The 26,463-nt window shown below is 38.3% G+C and overlaps 1 protein-coding gene and 2 pseudogenes across 1 annotated transcript; 1 reads left to right on the forward strand and 2 right to left on the reverse strand.

The window, feature by feature from the left end:
- Positions 1 to 142: 142 nt before the first annotated feature.
- LOC143609523 (protein NRT1/ PTR FAMILY 5.5-like) lies at positions 143 to 21,023 on the reverse strand (annotated as a pseudogene).
- LOC143609525 (uncharacterized) lies at positions 7,576 to 9,868 on the forward strand. Its single transcript, XM_077084257.1, has 2 exons — positions 7,576 to 8,407; positions 9,774 to 9,868. Exons 1-2 carry the CDS (start codon positions 7,576 to 7,578, stop codon positions 9,866 to 9,868), a joined length of 927 nt encoding a protein of 308 aa, XP_076940372.1.
- LOC143609526 (protein NRT1/ PTR FAMILY 5.5-like) lies at positions 12,385 to 25,108 on the reverse strand (annotated as a pseudogene).
- Positions 25,109 to 26,463: the final 1,355 nt, after the last annotated feature.

A 26,463-nucleotide genomic window follows, 5' to 3' on the forward strand; every position in this document is an offset into this window, starting at 1 on the left:
GTCATAAACATTATATCCAACATTACAGTACTGAACTTAGAATGCAGGATGACTACTGGAGTACTTACTGGTTACATCTAAAGCCTAAGAGTAAAGGTATATTAATAAATAATAATCTGCATATATACTTTGCCATCTAAACTCAGGTCTTCTCCTCTTCTTTCGCTTCACCATCTGGGGATTCCATGTAACGGTAGAAACACGCGACAATGGCGTAGTAAACAAGATTAACTGCCTTCAACACAGCCAACACCCAGTAGTATCGAACCAAACGGCTCGTGTTTAATGTATACCGAAACCAACTCGGCTCCCCATATCTCTCACTCGCCTTTCCCACGACATACACCATCAACCAGCTAGCTATTCTTCCTATCCCCAACACGCCCCTTGTGATATAAGTCAAATAGACGTGTAAAGATTCAGGGGCTTGTTGCCTAAAGAAACCCGTGATGCTTTCCATAGCAATCCCCTCAACAGCTGCTAACAACATAAACTGTGGAAGCAGTGCAAATATACTCATTGGTATGCTATTGTCGGGTTTGTCTAGCAAGTAGTGATCCCTAATTTGATGCAGTCTTCGAGTTTCCACTTTTGCAGCGGTAATGCAACATAATACCGAGAGCATCATACTCGTGGCAATCCCGATTGGTGGCGCGTACTTCTTTGTACACGTTGAAACAAGTGAACAGAAGTGCAAGAATATGATGCGTGCTGTCTCATAAAACAAAATGAAGAATGGGATGGTGACCTTTATTATTCCCGGCTTTTTGTCCATATGATTAGCTTGCACCAAATAAAAAGTGTTTCCGTTTGAAAGCACGATACCGACAATCATGAAGGCTAAACACGTCGGTAGCATACGGATACAAATCTTGGTGTCTTCTACTTCCCGCATAGTGCAAACCTTCCATTTCTTTTGCGGTTGCCCATCTACTAACTTAATAGCAGCTTTGTCAAACCACCTGCAATGGATTATATATCATTCATCCTCAGAGGGTACAATCATAATATTTGACTATGGTAATAAAATGTACAAAAGGATGCTGCAGCTCAACCAAAACCGATCCAATATTATTTCACAGCATTCTGAATAAAATTGACTCGTTTAAAAAATTGAATTACCCGACTCGTTTAACTCACCCATCTTCCCACTTCTACACAGAAACCATGTCAAGACTTTTTTCTAAATGAATTACCCAACTCATTTAACTCCTCCATCCAGAATAAAATTACGTTTAACTTATGAAGTTTGATCTCAATTTTCTCTTTAAATTTTATCTTTTGGTTAAATGGTTCCACACGAACCTACTGCAGGTTTGGCCCCGAACCCGCGAATTTCATATAAGGTTCGTGTCTTGTCACACATACGGTAACAGTAACACTACCACTTGGCCAAAACCCATATTGATTTCAATATTCACTTTTTAATGAGAGAGAATTAGAGAGACCTGAGTGTGCTTGTAGAACGAGTACCGTCTTCATTGAATAGGTCGTCAGGATTAGGGATTGGTTTTGAAAAGTTGCGAGCAGTTGCCACGAAAACTCTTAGGTTGGTTGTTAACGGGCTCCCTTTCGGATCGTTATATGTGTACTCTCCCCATCCTGTAAGAAAGCATAGTGTTGCAACCACTGAACATATGGCCGGAATCCCAAACCGGAGTTCCCACGGCTTTATATACGGAAGTCCAACACCTGCTAGCGCTCCTACAATCATCACCAAAATTAAACTCGGGATTTGCCAATATTTTTTTTCCCTCTTCGCTTCTCGCTTTCCGTTGATCTTCTATTGTCTTTTCATATTCATTTTCCTTGTCCCTTAGTATTTTGCTTTGTAATTGTAGCTCCAAAAAGGGCCCCAACGTGGCCTGATGACCGGCTAATCCGAACGCAATCAACGGTAAGGCTGTATAGAACAAGGCCTGTTGTGTGGCACCAATACATTCCTTGTTGTAGTCTTTACATTTACCAAAAACAGGTGGTGTTGACATGGACAGTAATCCTAGTCCCTGCATGAATGCATTTATCAGTTTTATATTATATCTACACAAGAACTGAACGAGTGAATGACTAACCACACTGGTGCAGATGCTTGAGATGACAAGCACATAAAAGTCACCCGTGAAGGCATTGGCGAAGAACGCTAACCCGATGGCCAAAATCGGTATGCTTCCATACCAAATGTTTGTTATAGCAGCAGCATGTGTAGCACTTAGAGTCCAAACATCTGTTAAGTAAAGCATCATGACGTACATTGCAAATTCAGCTAACACATCTGCGGACATCAGACCTGCAAAAATCAACAAATAATTGTAATTAATTGAAAAAAATTACTCTTATACTTTATGTTATTGTCACTTTACATATTTGTTGTCACTAGTTTCAAGACTTGAAAGTTAAGTCCAGACACAAAATTTCCTTAGCCTTTGAAGCATGATTAAAATACTTTTACAAGGTAGTGAAAACTAAAATTAAAATGCTTTGGGTATATGGTTTCGGGTATGACCAACAGCTGTAGAAAAGTAATCCAAACCCATGTGTCACAGGAAGTCCTATTCTCATGCATGCAGTTAGGGGCAGTTCAGTATTTTCAGTATTTTCGTTTGATTATTATTTGAATAAGTTGTAATAGCTAGTTTGTTAGTTGTACCAAGTCTTTGGGTAGTTCAGTTTTTCCCGTTCTTTTTCAGCTATAAATAAGCCTTCATCTAGCTGCATGTAATCATCAGAAAAACTCCATTTCTATAAAATACTTCCTGTGATCAATTGTGTTCATAGTTTGTGATCTTTTGTGTGATTTTTAGCTCTTTATACCAACATTTGTGGTATCAGAGCACAGCTCTCTCACCGCACTCAACTCAAATCGCCTTCCTCATTACTCAAACCTTAAAAATGGCCGACTACACTTCTTCCGCTGGTACTACTGGTGCTGCCGTCATCCCTGTCTTTAAGGGTGATGGTTACGAGCATTGGAGCCTTCGAATGAAGACTATACTTCGTTCGAAGGAACTTTGGGACGTCGTTTATCTTGGTGTCACGGCTGCTGCAGATGGATCCGATCTGAGAGAACAAAAAAACGAGATGCCCAGGCTATGACTATCATCCAGCAAGGGATTCATGATGGCTTGTTCTCAAGAATTGCTGTTGCTGAAACCTCCAAAGAAACTTGGGAGATCCTTTGTGTTGAGTTCCAAGGGGACTCCCAGGTACAGTCCATCAAACTCCAAGGTTTACGTCGGGTCTTTGAAAACCTGAGCATGAATGAAGATGAGGCTGTTGGTGACTATTTTTCACGTGTTATGAACAACGTGGGGCAGCAGAGATCGTTTGGAGAAGAACTCACTGATCAAAAAATTGTGGAGAAGATTCTTAGGAGTCTCTCTTCTAGATTTGATTATGTGATTCCCTCTATTGAAGTCACGTTCGAGTTGGCTGAGGTAACTCCGGTGAAGTTGATGGGGTTGCTGCAATCTCAGGAGGAGAGAATTAACTTCCGGCTATCGCTGGGTAAACCGAGCAAAGGGGTTGAAAGGTCTGATGAGCAAGCACTGCCGGTTGTGCAAGAACAAAATAGAAATTCTTGGAGAGGTCGTGGACGTGGGTCTCCAAGTGGAAAAAATGGTGGCCGGGTGAGGAATAACTTTGACAAAAGCAAGGTTCCCCAGTGTTTTGTATGTAAAAAATTCGGTCACTTTAAAAAAGATTGTTGGTACAATGATGAACCTCAAGTCAATGTTGCAGAAACTGACCAAAAGGAAGAGACCAACGAAGAAGAACACCACCACTTGTTGATGGTAAACACAACCCAGAATGATAAAAAGGAGTGGATCTGGTTCATGGACTCAGGTGCCTCTAATCACATGACCAGTAATCTTGAAAGCTTTATCGAAATGAATGAATCATTCAAAAGCACTGTGAAATTGGGAGATAAAAAACCCTTGAAGGTTGAAGGTAAGGGCACAGTGATTATGTTCACAGAAGGGGATGACTTTAAAGTACTGGAGAATGTTTACTATGTACCTTCGCTTGAGTACAACCTTCTTAGTGTTGGTCAATTTATGAGAAAAGGGTACTTGGTGTTGTTATTTGATGATGGGTTTTGTTCGGTACGTAACAAGTCTACCAAGAAGAGGGTAATTCGAGCTCCTGTTGCCAACAACAACATGTTCATGGTAGATACCTCCTGCATGCTTACCATCCAAAACTCACCTGCTGTTCGTAATGATGCTGAACCACTCAAATAGTACTATCGTTTTGGCCACCTTCATTTTGGAGGGATGAAACAACTATATGACCACAACATGGTGCAAGGTCTTCCAAGAATCAATCAAAACTTCATATGTGAGTCGTGTATCACATGCAAGCAGGCAAGACTTCCATTCAAAGTCACAAATACACGCGCAAAGTCGAGGCTGGAATTGATCCACACCGATCTTTGTGGACCCATGCAAACACCGAGCTTAGGTAACAGTTTATATTACCTCCTCTTTATTGATGATCTAACACGAATGTGCTGGGTATACTTTGTCACTAACAAAAATGAAGTATTTTCAAAGTTTAAACTGTTTAAAGCTATGGTTGAACGAGAAAGTGACAATTCGATCAAAATTTTAAGATCGGATCGTGGTGGGGAATTCTGTTCAAACGAATTTAACAAGTTCTGTGATCAAGAAGGAATCAAACGTGAGCTCACTGTAGCTTATACACCTCAACACAATGGGGTGGCCGAAAGAAAGAATAGAACCGTCATGAACCTGGCTCGTAGCATGCTGCATGAACGTGGGTTACCAAGTTTTTTGTGGGCTGAAGCAGTCGAACTGCTGTGTATACGCTCAATCGATCTCCTACAAAGGCACTAGTAAACCAAACCCCACTTGAAGCTTGTTTCGGGAAGAAACCAGTTGTCTCTCATATGAAAGTGTTTGGGTGTGTAGCTTATGGGTTGGTACCTGGCCAATTAAGAAGAAAGCTTGACGACAAATCAGAAAGGTGTATCTTTATAGGATATTCCAATCTGACCAAAGGCTACCGACTGTACAATCCCAAAACAAAAAAGTTCTTTATAAAAAGGGATGTTGTGTTCCTTGAAGAGTCCAAGTGGGTATGGGGTGAAAATGAAAAAAGTATGCATGTGGATCCTTTTCCTGGTGATGTGACTACTCAAGAAAGTAATGTCCCCCAACAAGGGTCTGCTTGTACTCCCATTACCCAAACAATTGATAAAATATCTTCTTTTTCCTCACCCACATGTCATAACTCACCTCAAATAGTACCACCTACTACACCTATATCGCATGATCCTAATTCCTACTCACCCATACCTCAACCATCAGTTTTTTCCACAACTTCTCAAAGTGTCGACCCCACTAGAAGACAACCCAAGAAACCCACATGGCTAGAAGACTATGTTTCAGGGGAAGGTCTATCATCTGATGGTGATGGAGACTTAAATGCTTGTCAATTTGCTTTAAATACTCTAAGTCCTACCACCTTCCATGAAGCAATTAAATCTCAGGAGTGGCAAAAGGCCATGCAAGCTGAACTAGATGCAATTACAAGAAACAATACTTGGGAATTGGTGTCTCTCCCTCCTGGAAAGAATCTTGTTGGTGCAAAATGGTTGTTCAAGCTCAAATCATCTGTCGACGGGAAAGGAGTAAAACACAAAGCCAGACTTGTGGCGAAAGGCTATTCTCAACAACCTAGGATTGATTACCAGGAAACGTTTACTCCCGTTGCTCGATTTTAAACAATTCGACTTCTTCTGGGTATAGCTGCTCACATGACTTGGCCAATCCACCAACAGGATGTCAAGTCAACCTTTCTAAACGGCGACTTAAATTAAGAAATCTATCTAGAGCAGCCACAAGGATTTGTGATACCAGGGAAGAAGATAAGGTATACAAGCTTCATAAAGCCCTATATGGTCTAAAACAAGCTCCCAGAGCTTGGTATGCAAAAATTGATGGGTATTTCATGGAGTATGGGTACGTTAGAAGCTACAATGAGCCCACACTATATGTGAAAAGGGATGGTTCAGGTAATGTCATTTATGTCTGTCTCTACGTGGATGACATTATCTATACATCCTCTTGTGACCAACTTATCTCAGAGTTCAAGCAAGGCATGAAGACAACTTTTGAGATGACGGATATGGGGTCACTATCATACTTCCTGGGTCTTGAGGTTATTCAGACCAAGGAAGGGATTTTCCTATCACAAGAAAAGTATGCTAGTGCTTTGCTGGAAAAATTTGAGGTGCCAAAAGGCAAGCTTGAGATAACTCCGTTGAATACCAATGAAAAGTTAGCTTCTGATGATGGGGCTGACAAAGTCAATGAAGAAATGTATCGAAGTTTGGTTGGTGGGCTCATCTACCTAACACACTCCAGGCCAGATTTAGCTCATGCTGTAAGCATGATTTCAAGGTTTATGCAGAAACCTTCGAAGATCCATCTTGGAGCTGCTCGTAGAGTGTTGAGGTACGTTGCTAATACGGTTGACTATGGAATATGGTACAGGAAAACGCAAGCTCTTAAACTGGTTGGGTTCAGTGATAGCGACTGGGCAGGTTGTGTTGACGACCGAAAGAGTGTGTCTACCTATGTTTTCAACTTAGGGGGTGGTGCAATAGCTTGGAGTTCAAAGAAACAAGCTACTGTGGCTCTGTCCAGCACGGAGGCAGAATATATGTGAGGCAATCTGGCTAAGAAGAATCTTAAATGATCTTGGTTTCAAACAAGAAGAGCCTACTGCAATTTATTGTGACAACAAATCGGCAATTCACTTGTCTAAAAACCCGGTGTTGCACAGTAGGTCCAAACACATTGAACTGAGGTATCACTTTATTAGGGAAATGGTAATGCAAAAGGAGATTGATCTTCAGTTCTGCAGCACTCATGATCAACTAGCTGATGTTCTAACCAAGAGTCTCACAAAAGAAAAGTTTGCATTCTACCGACAACAACTTGGAGTTATGGGTTTTGGATCAAGGAAGGGTGTAGAAAAGTAATCCAAACCCATGTGTCACAAGAAGTCCTATTCCCATGCATGCAGTTAGGGGCAGTTCAGTATTTTCAGTATTTTCGTTTGATTATTATTTGAATAAGTTGTAATAGCTAGTTTGTTAGTTGTACCAAGTCTTTGGGTAGTTCAGTTTTTCCCGTTCTTTTTCAGCTATAAATAAGCCTTCATCTAGCTGCATGTAATCATCAGAAAAACTCCATTTCTATAAAATACTTCCTGTGATCAATTGTGTTCATAGTTTGTGATCTTTTGTGTGATTTTTAGCTCTTTATACCAACATTTGTGGTATCAGAGCACAGCTCTCTCACCGCACTCAACTCAAATCGCCTTCCTCATTACTCAAACCTTAAAAATGGCCGACTACACTTCTTCCGCTGGTACTACTGGTGCTGCCGTCATCCCTGTCTTTAAGGGTGATGGTTACGAGCATTGGAGCCTTCGAATGAAGACTATACTTCGTTCGAAGGAACTTTGGGACGTCGTTTATCTTGGTGTCACGGCTGCTGCAGATGGATCCGATCTGAGAGAACAAAAAAACGAGATGCCCAGGCTATGACTATCATCCAGCAAGGGATTCATGATGGCTTGTTCTCAAGAATTGCTGTTGCTGAAACCTCCAAAGAAACTTGGGAGATCCTTCGTGTTGAGTTCCATGGGGACTCCCAGGTACAGTCCATCAAACTCCAAGGTTTACGTCGGGTCTTTGAAAACCTGAGCATGAATGAAGATGAGGCTGTTGGTGACTATTTTTCACGTGTTATGAACAACGTGGGGCAGCAGAGATCGTTTGGAGAAGAACTCACTGATCAAAAAATTGTGGAGAAGATTCTTAGGAGTCTCTCTTCTAGATTTGATTATGTGATTCCCTCTATTGAAGTCACGTTCGAGTTGGCTGAGGTAACTCCGGTGAAGTTGATGGGGTTGCTGCAATCTCAGGAGGAGAGAATTAACTTCCGGCTATCGCTGGGTAAACCGAGCAAAGGGGTTGAAAGGTCTGATGAGCAAGCACTGCCGGTTGTGCAAGAACAAAATAGAAATTCTTGGAGAGGTCGTGGACGTGGGTCTCCAAGTGGAAAAAATGGTGGCCGAGGGAGGAATAACTTTGACAAAAGCAAGGTTCCCCAGTGTTTTGTATGTAAAAAATTCGGTCACTTTAAAAAAGATTGTTGGTACAATGATGAACCTCAAGTCAATGTCGCAGAAACTGACCAAAAGGAAGAGACCAATGAAGAAGAAGAACACCACTTGTTGATGGTAAGCACAACCCAGAATGATAAAAAGGAGCGGATCTGGTTCATGGACTCAGGTGCCTCTAATCACATGACCGGTAATCTACCCTTACATTCAGTTGTATGTCTTATATTTACAGTTAGTCATAACATTGGTAAGTCTTGCAGATGTTTCCGTGTGGGACAAGAACCGTTTAACACAAAGTTTAGAATGGTTCCTCACATTGTATTAGGCGAGGCTATGCCTTTTAAAGCCTCGGACTCACTTTTTTCATTTATAATATCTCCGGGATCTATTTTAATTTCACCCTTAAAACGTTTCTCTATAAAGTTTTAAAATTTACCTTAAAACACAAACGATTGAATTTTATATCCAAAACCTTTTGGGTAAGTTTGACCCGACTCTTATCTTTTCCACCATTTAGGGACGACAATGAAACCTAAAGCCGTTGGGAATACCCAAAAATTATTAGCATAACTTAAGCATTATTATGTTTCTAAAAATTACTTCCTAAATTTCTCAAATTTGACAAATTTTCTTTGTGTGTGGGAATTATTAATATTAACAGATTATTATGATCTATTTCAACCGCTGTTACACTGTCTAAAATTATAATCCGAATGTCAAAATGAAGAAAGGTATAAGAATGCTTCTGAATATTTTGTGTGTTTGTTTTATAAATCTGGATTTTACATGGTTCCATTCATCTAGTTAAAACTCTTTATGCATTTTTATATAAAATTATATATTTTGTAATTGATTAAGATACCCAACACCCAAATACCCTATGGGTTTTGGGCCGGGTTTGGGACCAAGGCCGAGTCCCTAGATTGGCCCCGGCCCAACACCCAGATAGACCTAGACCCAAAAAATTTTTTAAATTATATTATATATTTTTTTTGAAAAAATATATGTATTTTTAATGTTTAAACCCAATTACTTAGATGTCAACTAATTTAAGGCCCAAACTTTTTTGTCTTCGGCCAAAAATATTTCACGATTCTCGAGAAGACCCTGTTTGGGACGAGCAAGTTTGGAGCCGGGAATACCTAAACCTGTCCCAAACCCGATCATTGCCATCCCAAAATGTAATAAAACCGCGATAAAGCAAAACCAAAGTAACGTAACAACAGAGCAATCAATCACCTCCGATCAAAGTTGCGATCCTAACGATGTGCACCATTGTTTCCTTGTTTTGATGAAGCTCACAGTTTCACCTGCACACATATAGTAAATTATATTACTAATTTAAAGATGAAATTAGAAGGGTTTTTTAAATAGTTGCAGAGAAAGTGGTGTGGAAGATGATAAAACACAAACATGAAAGTTAAAATTTTTTATTTTTAAAAAAAGTTTTAGCTTTGAAGATGTTAACAAAAAGCAAATAGGATCGACAGCTCAACACCTCAAACTAACTATCTTTTAACAATGCTTAGAAGAAGAAGAAGAAGAAGTCTAATGATCTACACTATAAAACATTATAACATAAACATTAACTATACAACTACTTACTTTTGTAGAAATAGATGATTATAATAATAATAATAATAATAATAATAATAATAATGCCAGAGATCTTATAGAGAAAATAAGTGGTGATTTGATTCTCTTTTGAATGTCAAAGAAGATGAAGTTGATGTTTTAAAGAAGATGAAGTTGATGGATATGTGGGTTGTTGTTCATGAACCCTAACTATTAAATGGGCCTTTTTTTTTTAAAGACATGCTACATGAATACGAACTATATGACTTTAACATGTATCGGATATGGTGTTAACTGTTAACATGTTTCGTGTATTAAACATGTAGACACAAATTGACCTGCTAATTTTTATGTCTAAACAGGTAAAATACTGGTTTACTTGTTAAGTACCCGTTTGCACCTGATTATATTTTTTAAAAATATAAATATAAAATAAAAATAATATGTTTTATACCCTACACAGTTTTTATGTTCGTGTCTTATCGTGTACAGGTATACACGATATGTCAACGCTAATTCTCCCTACTTGAACGAATAACTACTTGTGATGAGTAATTTGTTATATCAAAGTTTACATTAAGACTATAATGGAGAGTTTTTCAGCCATTCAAGTTGTTGGACCTCCAACGGTAACACTAAAGTCTCACAGTAAATTTTTAATGGTCGGGATATGGAGTTAACAACTTTTAGTTAACACTAAAGAAGATTAAGTTGATGGATATGTGACTTGTTGTTCAAAACCCTAACTATTAGTGTGAACCCACATATAAAGACACAATAGAATACATCATAGGTACCTACTACATGACTTTAACATGTATCGGCTATATGTTTCGTGTACTAAACATATAGACACAAATCGACCTGTTAATTTTCGTGTCTAAATAGATAAAATATTGGTATACTTGTTAAGTATCCGTTTGTACCTGATTATATATTTTTATAAATAAAAATATAAAATAATATAATATGTTATATGGGTCAAATCTATTGTGTCTTTTTTTAGTTATAATTGTGTCTTTTGTTCATTTTCATTATTATGTCTTTGATCTCGGCATTGTGTACTTGATCTCGGCATTGTGTCTTTTCGTCATTTTTTTGTATTTTTTATTGAACAGGATTGATGGCGGAAACATTTTAGTTTTTTAAATTTTTTCGTTTTTTATTTATATTTTGAGTTATAATTTTTTTTTAAAAATTTATTTTTAAGGGGTTTTTTATGTGGTCACAAATCATTCTCACACTTCTCATTTTTGTCTCCCTTTGTATTTTAACTTTACCATAAGTTATATACCCTAAATAGTTTATGTGTTCTTGTCTTATCGTGTACGGGTATACATGATATGTCAACGTTAATTCTTCCTAGTTGAACGAATAACTATTTGTGATGAGTAATTCGTTATATCAAAGTTTACATTATTAAGACTATAATATAGAGTTTTCAGTGATTCAAGTTGTTGGACCTCCAACGCTCACATTAAATTTTTAATGGTCGTGATATGGAGTTAACAACTTTTAGTTCACTTATGAGATTTCTTAACATCTAATGGCAAGTTGCATTATGTACCACAACGTGCTATGCCAATATTGTTGAGCTTGTTAATTTTTTATTATGACTCCTCTGTGAAGTTGTCCGCCTAGTTGTCTGCCTGACAATATAAAGATGTACACTGAAGTTGATTTCTTATCATTTTTGCATTTAGTAAAGTCATAGTCAAATTAGCCAATACTTCAAATTACCGGTTCTTATGTTTGCCAATTTTTAGTTGTATGTTTCTCGTAGATATCCAATACTCTTTGATGCTTTCCAATGATCTACGCCACTATTTGATTGATATTGGTCTAGCATTTCAACTAAGTATGCGATATTAGGACGAGTATAGACTTGAACATATATCACATTTCCAACTAAAGTAGTATAACGTATCAATCTCACTTGTTCTCTTTTTTAACCTTGTTATACTACCTTATGCATAAAGTGATTTTACATGGTGATAACCTTTCGATTAATAGTTCACCACAACTGTTGTATAACTCTTTACCTATAGTAAGTTAACACATTGGTTTTGTATCAATAATCTAGATCTATACAAGATCTAGTTTTATAAGTTTAAGCATTATATAAAACATAATCACAACTTTGATTAGGTTATATAAACCATAATTAATCTAATTAACTCTCAAAAATTAATAAATATAACTTATTTAATTTATCCCTAACTAATTTAATTAATTGACCCAATTCCATAACATAAAACCCGACACCGTCTTGTTTTCGAGAGGAATTTATATCCAACAGTGCTGAATGCTGGCAATGAGTATGTGTTAATTGGCGTTAAAGTTCTAGGACTTATTATTAAACAATTATTTTGTGAGTGCCCATCAGAACTAATAATTTAGTTTCTTGATCGTATGAAGATTACATTTTTTTAATTTTCTTTAATCGAAAGATCTCAACTTATATTAATGATGTAGTTTTCTTGTCCTCATAATGCCATCTATCACAATATATGGTCAATGGGCATCTATGAAGTTACACTATACTCAAAGTTGATACTATGATAATTCTATGACTAGACTATACTTGCATTAAATACTAAAGAGCATATATATCATCAAACTCTATACAATAATCAACAACTTTGACATCTAAACTAAGGCATTCTCCTGTAAATCTTCTACACCATCACCATTAGGGGATTCTTTGTAGTTGTAGAAATACGCGACGTAGACGACAAGATTTGTTAAAAAACCATGATTGAAACATAAACGCACCCAAATCTTATTAGCCTTTAACACAATCGTTACAATTAGTTCAAGAAAACAAAAACAAATTATAAAACATGCAACACTAAATTCTGAATCAAACTAAACTCAACAATTACAATAACAAATATTGCATACCAAAATGATCTCTAAACTTCAATAATCTTCAAGAACATATACCAGAACCCTAAGAGATTTAGGGACCTTGTACCATCACCTTGTAAGCAGAGAGAATATGAGTATTATTGGGAGAGAATTGTAATTGTATGAATAACTAGATTTTCACTCGGCGCGTTGCGCCGGTCAAGTTTGTTAAGAAACCTTTTCATAACGTTTTAATTTTGTCATAGATAATTGTAGAAACTATTAAACATAAGAGCGAAAGGGACAGGCAGTTGCCTTAGGAAAAGTTTCAAACATGATTACATATACGATTTATAGTGTTTTAAGGTGGCATTTTACAACATGTAATTTTAAGCAGATATTTTACGCTAAAGGAGGGTGTCGAAGCACGAGATGAATCTGACCTGATCCATAACGATGTTTCCACGGATTTCGAGATGAACGAACCACGTCTTGATCTTCTTCTCCGGCTGGTTGGGATCTGCAATGACTTTTTGGGGGTGTGGAGGTGACCGCTAAGAAATCTCCAGGATCTCTTGTTCACAGACACAAAAATACGGTGGTGGCTCTTATTGAGAATAACCAACCCCTAATAAGGAGGTGGAGACCTCCTTATATAGGGAGCCTCATGGCCACCATCATGGTACCCTAATGGGCCTAGCCCAGTTAGGATTACCTCCACAAAACCCCCTCAGCCCAATAACATTGTATTAGTCCATATAATAAAATAAGCCAAACATAATAAATTTAGGGTCGTAAAACCGGGTTTAGTACCATACCCCTACAAGCCCCCCCCCCCAAGTCCAGCGTTGCTCCTGGGCGCGCAAGCGTTTAGGTGGAGCGCTGGACTTTATGAGGGGTGTTAGGGCGTGAGGCGGTTGTTTCCCTTTTCTTCGGCCTTATCTTTATTGTCTTTGAGTTTTGGGAGGTTTTCTTCATGATGGTGACGTGTTGTGGTTTTTGTGATAATGATGGTGCACTAGCATGAATAAGATATAGCACGCCGAATAATAAAAACGTGCGCGCGAGGCGACTTACGAGCTATGAGAATAATAAAGCTTGCGCGCGAGGCGACTTATGAGCTATGAGAATAATAAAAGGTTGCGCGCGAGGCGACTTACGAGCTATAAGATTAATAAAGCTTGCGCGCGTGAGGCGACTTACGAGCTGTAAAAATGATGAAGCCTGCGCGCGAGGCGACTTATGAATCTATGAGAATAATGAAGCCTGCGCGCGTGGCGTCTTACGAGCTATAAGAATAATAAAAGCTTGCGCGCGAGGCGTCTTACGAGCTGTAAAAATAATGAAGCCTGTGCGCGAGGCGACTTACGGATCTATGAGAATAATGAAGCCTGCGCGCATGAGCTATAAGAATAATAAAAGCATGCGCGCGAGGCGTCTTACGAGCTGTAAAAATAATGAAGCCTGCGCGCGAGGCGACTTACGGATCTATGAGAATAACGAAGCCTGCGCGCGTGGCGTCTTACGAGCTATAAGAATAATAAAAGCTTGCGCGCGAGGCGTCTTACGAGCTGTAAAAATAATGAAGCCTGCGCGCGAGGCGACTTACGGATCTATGAGAATAATGAAGCCTGCGCGCGTGGCATCTTACGAGCTATAAGAATAATAAAAGCTTGCGCGCGAGGCGTCTTACGAGCTGTAAAAATAATGAAGCCTGCGCGCGAGGCGACTTACGGATCTATGAGAATAATGAAGCCTGCGCGCGTGGCGTCTTACGAGCTATAAGAATAATAAAAGCTTGCGCGCGAGGCGTCTTACGAGCTGTAAAAATAATGAAGCCTGCGCGCGAGGCGACTTACGGATCTATGAGAATAATGAAGCCTGCGCGCGTGGCATCTTACGAGCTATAAGAATAATAAAAGCTTGCGCGCGAGGCGTCTTACGAGCTATAAGAATAATAAAAGCTTGTGCGCGAGGCGACTTACGAGCTATATGAATAATAAATCTTGCGCGCGAGGCGACTTACGAGCTATATGAATAATAAAGCTTGCGCGCGTGGCGTCTTACGAGCTATATGAATAATAAAGCTTGCGCGCGTGAGGCGTCTTACGAGCTGTAAAAATAATGAAGCCTGCGCGCGAGGCGACTTACGGATCTATGAGAATAATGAAGCCTGCGCGCGTGGCGTCTTACGACCTATAAAATGATGATAATGACTGGCCAACAAGGGCCTCCTCCGCGCAGGATGAATATCCCGGCCTGTTTTCAAAATAATAATGGAGGCACAAGTGGCCAGATAATAATAATGATGTCATAGGTGTTTGTGCGGCTCGTAGCCGAACCTGCAAAAACATGTCAACTAAAAGTAGATGTATTGCATGGTTCCCATCCTCGGGCAAATTATGAGGTGTGCCCAACCTTTAAGCTTGGCGCGTGGCCTATGGGTTTATGAGGATTCCCAACATTTAAGTTTGGCGCGTAGCCATATGGGATATTATGAGGATTCCCAACCTTTAAGTATGGCGCGTAGCCATATGGGATATTATGAGGATTCCCAACCTTTAAGTATGGCGCGTAGCCATATGGGATATTATGAGGATTCCCAACCTTTAAGTATGGCGCGTAGCCATATGGGATATTATGAGGATTCCCAACCTTTAAGTATGGCGCGTAGCCATATGGGAAATTATGAGGATTCCCAACCTTTAAGTATGGCGCGTAGCCATATGGGATATTATGAGGATTCCCAACCTTTAAGTATGGCGCGTAGCCATATGAGATATTATGAGGATTCCCAACCTTTAAGTATGGCGCGTAGCCATATGAGTACAATCATGGTTGTTCTTATCCTGATTTGGATTAGACTGTTCATTTGTTATGTCGCTTACACGTGGCCTGCGCAATGTCTCCTTTATTCTCACGCGCAGATGTGGTGCGTGAGCGTGCATGATGCGTGAGCATCTAATATGCATGAGCGTACGTGAAGCCCAATAACATATGTGATGCGTGAGCATATGAGATGCGTGAGCATGTGATATGCGTGAGCATACGTGATGCGTGAGCATACGTGATGCGTGAGCATATGTGGTATGCGTGAGCATACGTGATACACGTGAGCATGCGTGATGGGTGAGCATGTGATATGCGCCACGAGCATAGGTTTTGGTTGTCTTCATGAGCATGTGATATGCGTGAGCTGTGGCGTAGAGTAATCGCCGGGAGCGCGCATGCGACCCGCTGTGGCGTAGAGTGATCGCCGGGAGCGCGCATGCGGCCCGCTGTGGCGTGTAGTGACCGCCGGGAGCGCGCATGCGACCCGCTGTGGCGTAGAGTAATCGCCGGGAGCGCGCATGCGGAATCCGAAGTTGATCCACAGGGAGCGATTTTGATCCGCGGTGGCGCGCACGATCTAGAGATTTTGAATATCCACATCAGGTAGGTTTTATGTAAAACCAACAGATCTAACAGGATTTATAGATCTATGAATATGAAGTGTGACTGTTGCTCAAACGAACCCAGATCTGAAAAAATCATAACTAGATTTGGTATTTTTCACTTAGAAAAAACACAGATCTAAGGGTTTTCCCCAAAAGTTCGGTGGTATTTCTTCCTGTGTATTTCCAGATCTGAAAGTATTTTTAGATCTACGGATTTTTGGATTTCCATAGAACATATCTGAAAGAAGAAACCGTAGACCCAAGATATTAATGAACAGATCGGAGGGCCGAGACGAGAAGCGAAGCGTGGTTCATTGCCGTCCCACGGATGGCGCCAATGTCGAAGCACGAGATGAATCTGACCTGATCCATAACGATGTTTCCACGGATTTCGAGATGAACGAACCACGTCTTGATCTTCTTCTCCGGCTGGTTGGGATCTGCAATGACTTTTTGGGGGTATGGAGGTGACCGCTAAGAAATCTCCAGGATCTCTTGTTCACAGACACAAAAATATGGTGGTGGCTCTTATTGAGAATAACCAACCCCTAATAAGGAGGTGGAGACCTCCTTATATAGGGAGCCTCATGGCCACCATCATGGTACCCTAATGGGCCTAGCCCAGTTAGGATTACCTCCACAAAACCCCCTCAGCCCAATAACATTGTATTAGTCCATATAATAAAATAAGCCAAACATAATAAATTTAGGGTCGTAAAACCGGGTTTAGTACCATACCCCTACAATGTCGAAGCACGAGATGAATCTGACCTGATCCATAACGATGTTTCCACGGATTTCGAGATGAACGAACCACGTCTTGATCTTCTTCTCTGGCTGGTTGGGATCTGCAATGACTTTTTGGGGGTGTGGAGGTGACCGCTAAGAAATCTCCAGGATCTCTTGTTCACAGACACAAAAATATGGTGGTGGCTCTTATTGAGAATAACCAACCCCTAATAAGGAGGTGGAGACCTCCTTATATAGGGAGCCTCATGGCCACCATCATGGTACCCTAATGGGCCTAGCCCAGTTAGGATTACCTCCACAAAACCCCCTCAGCCCAATAACATTGTATTAGTCCATATAATAAAATAAGCCAAACATAATAAATTTAGGGTCGTAAAACCGGGTTTAGTACCATACCCCTACAGAGGGGTTGTCTGATACGAATGCAGTTAAATTGTTGTTCAAAATGAGGTGTTTTGAGGTTTCTGCAGACCGTTTTCTTTCTTTGTTGCTTATGTCCGTTCTATAAGATGGTTGCCAAGAGGAGGTTGGTTTATACAAAATTGCAGCGGTGTGTGAGGCCAACTTCTATAGTTCACTTATGCTCCGTAGTAACTCGGGTATTTTATGTTGCCTGCAATATTTATGTTTGTAAGTATTGTTGTGTCATTGTGTGTAAGTCAAGTCTATGTGTTTTCCTTGAGTTACCCAAAAACATATCAGTTTTGTGGGATGCTATCACTGTCTAGCCTCCTTTCAAGTTTCGAGGCGGCAATTCATCTTCTGTAAATTGTGATTGTCGTGTATGTTAGTTTCATTTCAACACATTTTAATATTTTCATAAAGTTTACCTGTGGATGGGTCCTTTTCTTAGATTCCTTGTGCATCTTTATCATTTTCTTTAACCTATTAACTTCAACTGTTCGGTTTGTCAAAACCATATCCAATGTCAGATTCCATCAAACCGTATAGATAACTTCATTTGGAAATGCAATATAGTTTCATTTACAAATCACTAATGGTCCATATCTTTATCCAATAACCTATTAATTTTTGCTAAGCTGACTATGTTGATCACAAACTTAAAAAACTAAATGCATTGCTACGAAAACATTAAAAAGGTAAGGTTTACCATTAAAGTAAGAACTTCGAATCATTAAAAATCCGATTTTGTTTTTTGTTTTTGTGGAGTTACCTTAGAATGATGACGGTAATGATATCATGATCTTCTCACACCCTAAACCACTCCAGTCAACCTGCATGACACAACTATTAAAAACAAATTCTTATGAAAAAAAACGTAATGCAATGTTATATGTACCGGGGGTGCCTTTCTTTTGGCATATTAAGACGGGTAATAAGAAAAATCACATATTTGAAGTTCATCCATCGTGCCATTGAAAGTATAAAAACACGTGTAAATTGGATATAAGAGGGTCATGGTTAATAATTAGCAAGCATGCATAATTTTCTTTGGTGTAAAGGCAATAAGTAAAGTTCTAAGCTTATGGTATGGGTGACAGTAAAAATTTATGCGCAGGGGCAATCTTGGTATTGATAAAATTTGACAAAAAATTACATCGAATTATTCGTTTAACAAAACATTTTGTAATCAAATTCGGTTAAATAGTTATGAACTAAGAGATGTGGACCACATCTGTTCCTTTATAATTATCTAACCTCCAACCAAATCTGATTACAAAACCGTACTTTAGTAAATGGTTGTAATGTAAAACAAATAATCCGGTGTAACTTAATGAAGGCGGTGTTTCTAAGTTGTTTCCGACTTGAATTTCGCACGAACCTGTATTCTTAAATTTATATAAATACCACAATTACCCCTATGCATAAGTTTTGCTGTCACCTGTACTATAAGTTAAGTAATTCATAGATTGCCTTAAGAATCAAAGGCATTTATAGTTTTAGACCCGTTTTTAAATTATTAACCATGGAGCGTTTATATCCAATTTACACTTTTATAATGTCTTTCAAGAGTCCACCTCAACCAAAACCTCTTGACCTTCATAACTATAACTTTTTTTAGATGACATGATGGCCGAGTTTCTAAAAGAGACTCCTATCACCTAATTTAACAACTATAATTGATAAAGAAGTTACACTTAACTCTAATTTATACATAAACAACTACATTAAATAATGAAACATCCTAAGTGAAATCTAAAAAGGTAAACTAACCATTAAACGAATCAAGAAGATGCAACTGCTACAGATCGAACACTCCAAAGCAACAACAACGTAAACACACTACAAAATGAATTGACAAACCACTAAGAAATTCGATGGCCGTACGATCCGACTAAAAGTTAAAGTATATACGTTAATCATGAAAGGAACCAACGCGCAACGTATCATCACTATTGAACGAAACACAAACCTGATAAACAACAGAAGACATTACTAAATGCAAATCTAACCTTCTGACGTAACAACCAAAGAGCTTCCATTAGCGGCACCGGCTATTGAACTAATGTAAAAGTTCTTCTCCCATTGTTCCATAATCCACTCCTGAACAACAATTTTAACTTACAGTTAACAACAATTTAAATAGCTAGAAGACTCGACACGTTTTGAATAACCTTGTGAAGAAAAACTGGTGAAACTTCATAAAATTAATAACTAAATCCTGTTCCAGCATCCATAATTAAGGCCCAAAGATTTGAGGCGGGGCTCAAGTCGGTATCACGGCTGCAATATACATTGCCACGCCATATTCCGAATATCATCATAGCCACAAATCGATATGAAGAGACTGAATCACAAACATAAGCATCATACTTCCAAAAGCCCGATCCGAGTCAACGTTATTTCCTATTAATTATTCAAGAACAATACCTGAATGATAATGAAATTTACATGGCTGCAGCATACATTGCTACGTAAAAAACCAAACATCATTATAGCCATAAAACGATCTAAAGAGGCGAAATAACAACAGGTTCTTAAACTCCTAAGCCCGCCGAAACGGAGGTCTAACTCATCGACAATCACAATCGTCCCCTGGAATCGTAACTGGTGACAACAACAGAAACATTAAGGATTATTGGAATCGCCGAAAGCCGATATAGCCACCGTTACGGGACACAAACACCAACCACAACCAAAACTTACATCGGTATAGTGTCACCGGACATTCAGAGGCCACAGATAAAACCACTAAAACCCACCATTACGGTCGTCTAACTCATAGACAGGCACAATCGTCACCGCGGGTTGTAACCGGCGAGCACCATAGAGACAGTCGTCGGCTCAAGACAGCCAACACCTAATAGTACCGATCCAGGCGGCTCTTGTTTAACGTATGCTGGAACCAGTTAGGCTTCCCGTTTCTCTCGCTCACCTTTCCCAAGACATATACCGCCAAACCACTAGCTATTCTTCCTAACCCCAACATGACATTTGTAAAATTAGTCAAACAGGCGTGCAAAGATTCAGGGGCTTGGTGCCTAAAGAAACCAGCAATACTGTTACTAGCAATCCTCTCAGCAGCTGCTAACAACATAAACTATGAAAGCAATGCAAATATACTCACTGGGATATTCTTCTCGGGGTCATCTAGCAAACCGTGATCATTGATTCGATGCAGTCTTTGGGTTTCCACTATGGCAGCAGTAATGCAGCATAATACTGAGAGAATCATACTTGTGCCAATCCCGATTGGTGGCGTGTACCTTTTTGTTCGCATTGAAACGAGCGAATAGAAGTGTGAGAATATCAAGCTCGTTGCATTATGGAACAGGAAGAAGAATGGAATGGTGATCTGGACTCGTCCAAGCTTTTTGTCCAAGTGATTCGCTTTAAAAACTGGTTCCGTTCGAAAGCACCATTCCAACAACAATGAAAGTTAACCACATTGGTAGCATACGGATACCGATCTTGGTGTCTTCCACTTCTCGTACACTGCAAGTTTTCCATTTGTTAGGGCGTTGCCCGTTTGCTAACTTAATTGCAGCTTTGTCAAACCACCTGCAATGGATTATATATCATTCATCATCAGAGGGTAACCTCATAATACTTGACTATGGTAATAAAATGTACCAAAGGGTGCTGCAGCTCAACCAAAACCAATCCAATATTATATCACATAATTCTGACTAAAATTGACTCGTTTAAAAAATTGAATTACCTGACTCGTTTAACTCACCCATCTTCCCACTTCTACACATAATCCATGTACTTTTTTTCTAAAGACAGACTCACCCGTAGGCCATAGTCATAGGAGTGTTATTGTGTTAAACGGGTTGTGTTCACTGGCTGACGGGTCAAACCCAACATGAACCCGAAAATTTGACGCGAACAAAATCATGTTAGACACATAAACTCAAATACAACATGAATAATCATGGGTTGACACGAACACAATCCGTCTAACATGATTTTTTCTTTTTCTATATATATATATATATTGCATATAATTAATACTCTAAAAGTTCATATTTTCAAAACAAATTACGTTTAAATTATAACGTTTGATTTCAATTTTCTCTTTAAGTTTTAACTTTTGGCATATAGTACGCATACCTAAAGTAACCCGAAGCTACCCCATTTAGCTAAATGTGTTTGCAGGTTTGGTCCCAAAATCGCTAATTTCATGTTAGATTTGTGCCGTGTCACATATTTGGTAACACGACCACTTGGGCAAAACACATATTAATTTCAGTGTTCACTTTTCAATGAGAGAGTTAGTCAGACCTGAGGGTGCTCGTGAATGAGTACCGTCTTCATTAAAGAGGTCGTTAGGATTAGGGATCGGTTTCGAAAAGTTACGAGCAGTTGCCACTAAAACTCTGAGGTTGGTTGTTAATGGACTCCCCTTCGGATCGTTACGTGTGTACTCTACACATCCTGTAAGAAACCAAAGTGTTGCCACCACAAAACATATGGCTGGAATCCCAAACCAAAGTTCCCACTGCTTTATATATGGAAGTCCAATACCTGCAAACGCTGCTGCAATCATCACCAAAGTTAAACCAGGGATTTGGAAAAATATTATATTTCCCTCTTCAATTTCCCCTCCCAGTATAGCTTCCATTCCATTGTCATTGTCATTTTCATTAACATTTTCATTTTCCCTTAACATTTTGCTTTGTAATTGTAGCTTCAAAAGGGGAATCAATGTGACCAGATGACCGGCTAATCGTGATCATTGATTCGATGCAGTCTTCGGGTTTCCACTTTGGCAGCAATAACGCAGCATAATACTGAGAGAATCATACTCGTGCGAATCATACTCGTGCCAATCCCGATTGGTGGCTCGTACCTTTTCTAAAGGTCAATGAAACCAAATCCACTATTATCATAAATAGCATAGATTTATACCATGAATGACGATAGAAGACACCATCATGATAATATTTATGAAAGTAGTCTAATCCACTTGTTAGCATAAACATTCAAGATTTCATATCTGCAACAACAAAGAAAAAAAAACATAAATGACGATCTGCATTTTAAAACAAAACGCACTACTATCAAAGACGATATTTGAGCTTATAAATTTTCAATTAGATCAACCCCAAATAAACTAAGTCTACAAAAATTAGGAGGGTTTTGTTTTAGATCCGGCTTCTCCTTAACTGTCTCAAGCCTAAACGTTAATCATATGGTTCATCCACACAAAAAGAGACTTCAAATTTGAGGCATAAGGAAAAAAGAGAAGAAAATGACATCTTAAAAATAACGCAATCCAAAAAATTAGATTCAATGCTTTTGTAGCTACCTATTAGTGCTTCCGGAAATTGCTTTGGGATGGGGGGAGCCATCTTTGTGACTATTATCAAGATTCTTACATGTTTGGGTATGTTTGGACGCCGCAGGAAACAAGAAGGGGAAGATAAGATTGTTTGGATGAGGGAACAAGAACATAAACTAAAAACACTAATGGGCCTACAACTACTAATGGGCCTCTAAAATAATTACACTAGGGGCGAGCTTCTCAAAATAATGGGGTGACAGATAAAAACTTAACAATAAAATACCCAAAAATCATGTTAGACACATAAACTCAAATACAACATGAATAATCATGGGTTGACACGAACACAATCCGTCTAACATGATTTTTTATTTTTCTGTATATATATATATATATATATATATATATTGCATATAATTAATACTCTAAAAGTTCGTATTTTCAAAACAAATTACGTTTAAATTATAAAGTTTGATTTCAATTTTCTCTTTAAGTTTTAACTTTGGCATATAGTACGCATACCTAAAGTAACCCGAAGCTACCCCATTTAGCTAAATGTGTTTGCAGGTTTGGTCCCAAAATCACGAATTTCATGTTAGATTTGTGTTGTGTCACATATTTGGTAACACGGCCACTTGGGAAAAACACATATTAATTTCAGTGTGATGTGTTGTAAAACACACTTACTTTCCATATCGTTTTATCATGTTTTACATACTTAATAGTTTAATTAATAAGAGTTATGGGTGGTTTTTGCATAATTTTACAAAGATTGAATGTTGATTGTAGGTTATGAAATTTGATGGAAAAAAGAGTTAGGTTTGAAGACTCTAGGGGCTTATTTGTTCAAGATTGAATACTACAAGTCAAGGCCCGACCCAAGCCCACAAGATACAAGACTTACATGCATATTATATTAATTAAACAAAAGAAAAAAACCCTAACCTAATACCCTAAAGGCCGATCGGAATCAGCAAGGAAGAAAAGAAAGAAAAAAGCTTTTGTGGCGGCTAGGGAGGCTAAGGAAAGAAGAAGGAAGGTTCGGGATATCTTGGTACAACTGCTAGGCTTCTTATACAATCATAATCTCATCCATAACATTGAGTATTCATCCATAAGCATTATCTTTTGTTCAAGAACCCTAACTTGTTGATTTGATCTTTTATGTTGGATTGTTTTGCAAATAACTTAGAGATTGACTTGTGTTTGATTGTTATTGATTCTTGAATGAGTTTACTTATGTTTATGATGAGTTATATGATGTTTACTTTGATGTATAGCTGCTGTCCAAAAGTTATGTGTAGCTAATCTTGTTAGTTCTACCTAGGTTAGATGATTATTGTTAGGTTTTAATGAGTAATATGGATTGTTGATTATCATGACTTGATTTGTTAATGAAAAGTTTGGTTTAACATTGAATTAAATTGTGTTTAGTGGCTGTGAATTTATTGATTATACTCATATACCTCTTGCTTTGATTAATTGAATAAGTTTTGATTGATTGTTGCTTGTTAGAACTCTTTACTTTGTGTTTAGGGTTTATTTGCGGGGTGATCAACCGTATGGTTTAAGTGAGTGTATTAATTGAATATAATCAGCCGGTAAACAACTTCTTAGAGACCGAGAGGTGATAGGAAGTAAGGTCGTCTCATAGCTTTTACTTGTTAGGATTAAGATCGCGCGAGAGCAGGTTTGGTTCTTATCGGGTTTCGATTTTTGTGAGCGATTAGTTGATCTAGTTTAAGTTAAACTGAATTGTTCCTCTATCCTTGGTTGCGTAGTATTTGTTTCCATTAGGTTAGTGCGTCGGTGAGACCGAGAGGAGAGTCGGCATTAGAACACTTTAACAATTCGTTAACCGGTTTGTTCTTAAAATCAACTAAGTTTAAGTTAGAGTTTGTTAGTGAGACTGAGAGGTGATCTAGCTTTCTTGAGTGAACCTTAGTTGTGTCATCCTTAGGACCAGTGTGGTGAGAATCCTCAATCCATTATCTTATTATACCTATAATATGATTCTTACCTAGGTAGACGTTTTCTCCGATTGCAATTAAGTTCCCAAGTTTTGTTAAACGTTTTAGTTAAGTTAAGTCTAGTTAATTTAATTAGTTAAAGTAATTTAGGTTAAGTAGTTAATTATTATTTAAATATTATTAGGTGAGTCTTGGTTAGAGTTTAAGTATCATTAACGTTTTCAAGTGTCCTTCTGTTCGATACTCGGACTTCCTTAGTGCTATACTATTAGTGATCGGTACACTTGCCGGTTTTGTGTGGTTTCTTTAGGATTTTGGTTTTATAAATTTAAAGCTTAGTTGTGAGAGCATCATTATACACACATCACAGTATTAACTTTTCAATGAGAGAGTTAGTCAGACCTGAGGGTGCTCGTGGAATGAGTACCGTCTTCATTAAAGAGGTTGTTAGGATTAGGGATCGGTTTTGAAAAGTTATGAGCAGTTGCCACGAAAACTCTTAGGTTGGTTGTTAACGGACTCCCCTTAGGATCGTCACGTGTGTACTCTACACGTCCTGTAAGAAGCCAAAGTGTTGCCACCACGAAACATATGGCTGGAATCCCAAACCGAAGTTCCCACCGCTTTATATATGGAAGTCCAATACCTGCAAACACAGCTGCAATCATCACCATAGTTAAACCAGGGATTTGGAAAAATATTGTATTTCCCTCTTCAATTTACTCTCCCAGTATAGCTTCCATTCCATTGTCATTTTCAATAACATTTACATTTTCCCTTAACATTTTGCTTTGTAATTGTAGCTTCAAAGAGGGAATCAATGTGACCAGATGAACGGCTAATCGTGATCATTGATTCGATGTAGTCTTCGGGTTTCCACTTTAGCAGTAATGCAGCATAATACTGAGAGAATCATACTCGTGCGAATCATACTCGTGCCAATCCCAATTGATGGCGCGTACCTTTTCTAAAGTTCAATGAAACCAAATCCAATATTATCATAAATAGCATAGATTTATACCATGAATGACGATAGAAGACACCATCATGATAATATTTATGAAAGTAGTATAATCAACTTGTTAGCATGAACATTCAAGATTTCATATATGCAACAACAAAGAAAAAAAAACATAAATGACGATCTGCATTTTAAAACAAACCGCACTACTATCAAAGACGATATTTGAGCTTATAAATTTTCAATTAGATCAACCCCAAATAAACTAAGTCCACAAAAATTAGGAGTGTTTTGTTTTAGATCCGGCTTCTCCTTAACTGTCTCAAGCCTAAACGTTAATCATATGGTTCATCCACACAAAAAGAGACTTCTAATTTGAGGCATAAGGAAAAAAGAGAAGAAAATGACATCTTAAAAATAACGCAATCCAAAAAATTAGATTCAATGCTTTTGTAGCTACCTATTAGTGCTTCCGAAAATTGCTTTGGGACGGGGGCAACCATCTTTGTGACTATTATCAAGATTCTTACATGTTTGGGTATGTATGGACGTCGCAGGAAACAAGAAGGGGAAGATAAGATAGTTTGGATGAGGGTACAAGAACATAACCTACAACTACTAATTGGGTTCTCAAAATAATGGGGTGATAGATAAAAACTTAACAATAGAATACCCAAATATCATGTTAGACACATAAACTCAAATACAACATGAATAATCATGGGTTGACACGAACACAATCCGTCTAACATGATTTTTTTATTTTCCTGTATATATATATATATATATTGCATATAATTAATACTCTAAAAGTTCATATTTTCAAAACAAATTACGTTTAAATTATAAAGTTTGATTTCAATTTTCACTTTAAGTTTTAACTTTTGACATATAGTACGCATACCTAAAGTAACCCGAAGCTACCCCATTTAGCTAAATGTGTTTGCAGGTTTGGTCCCAAAATCGCGAATTTCATGTTAGATTTGTGTTGTGTCCACATATTTGATAACACGACCACTTGGGCAAAACACATATCAATTTCAGTTTTCACTTTTCAATGAGAGAGTT

This window comes from Bidens hawaiensis, unplaced genomic scaffold (assembly GCF_021521415.1).
Source record: "Bidens hawaiensis isolate Kalapana, Puna unplaced genomic scaffold, B.hawaiensis_p1.1 tig00001007_1, whole genome shotgun sequence".
In the NCBI taxonomy this organism is placed as follows: Eukaryota; Viridiplantae; Streptophyta; class Magnoliopsida; order Asterales; family Asteraceae; genus Bidens; species Bidens hawaiensis.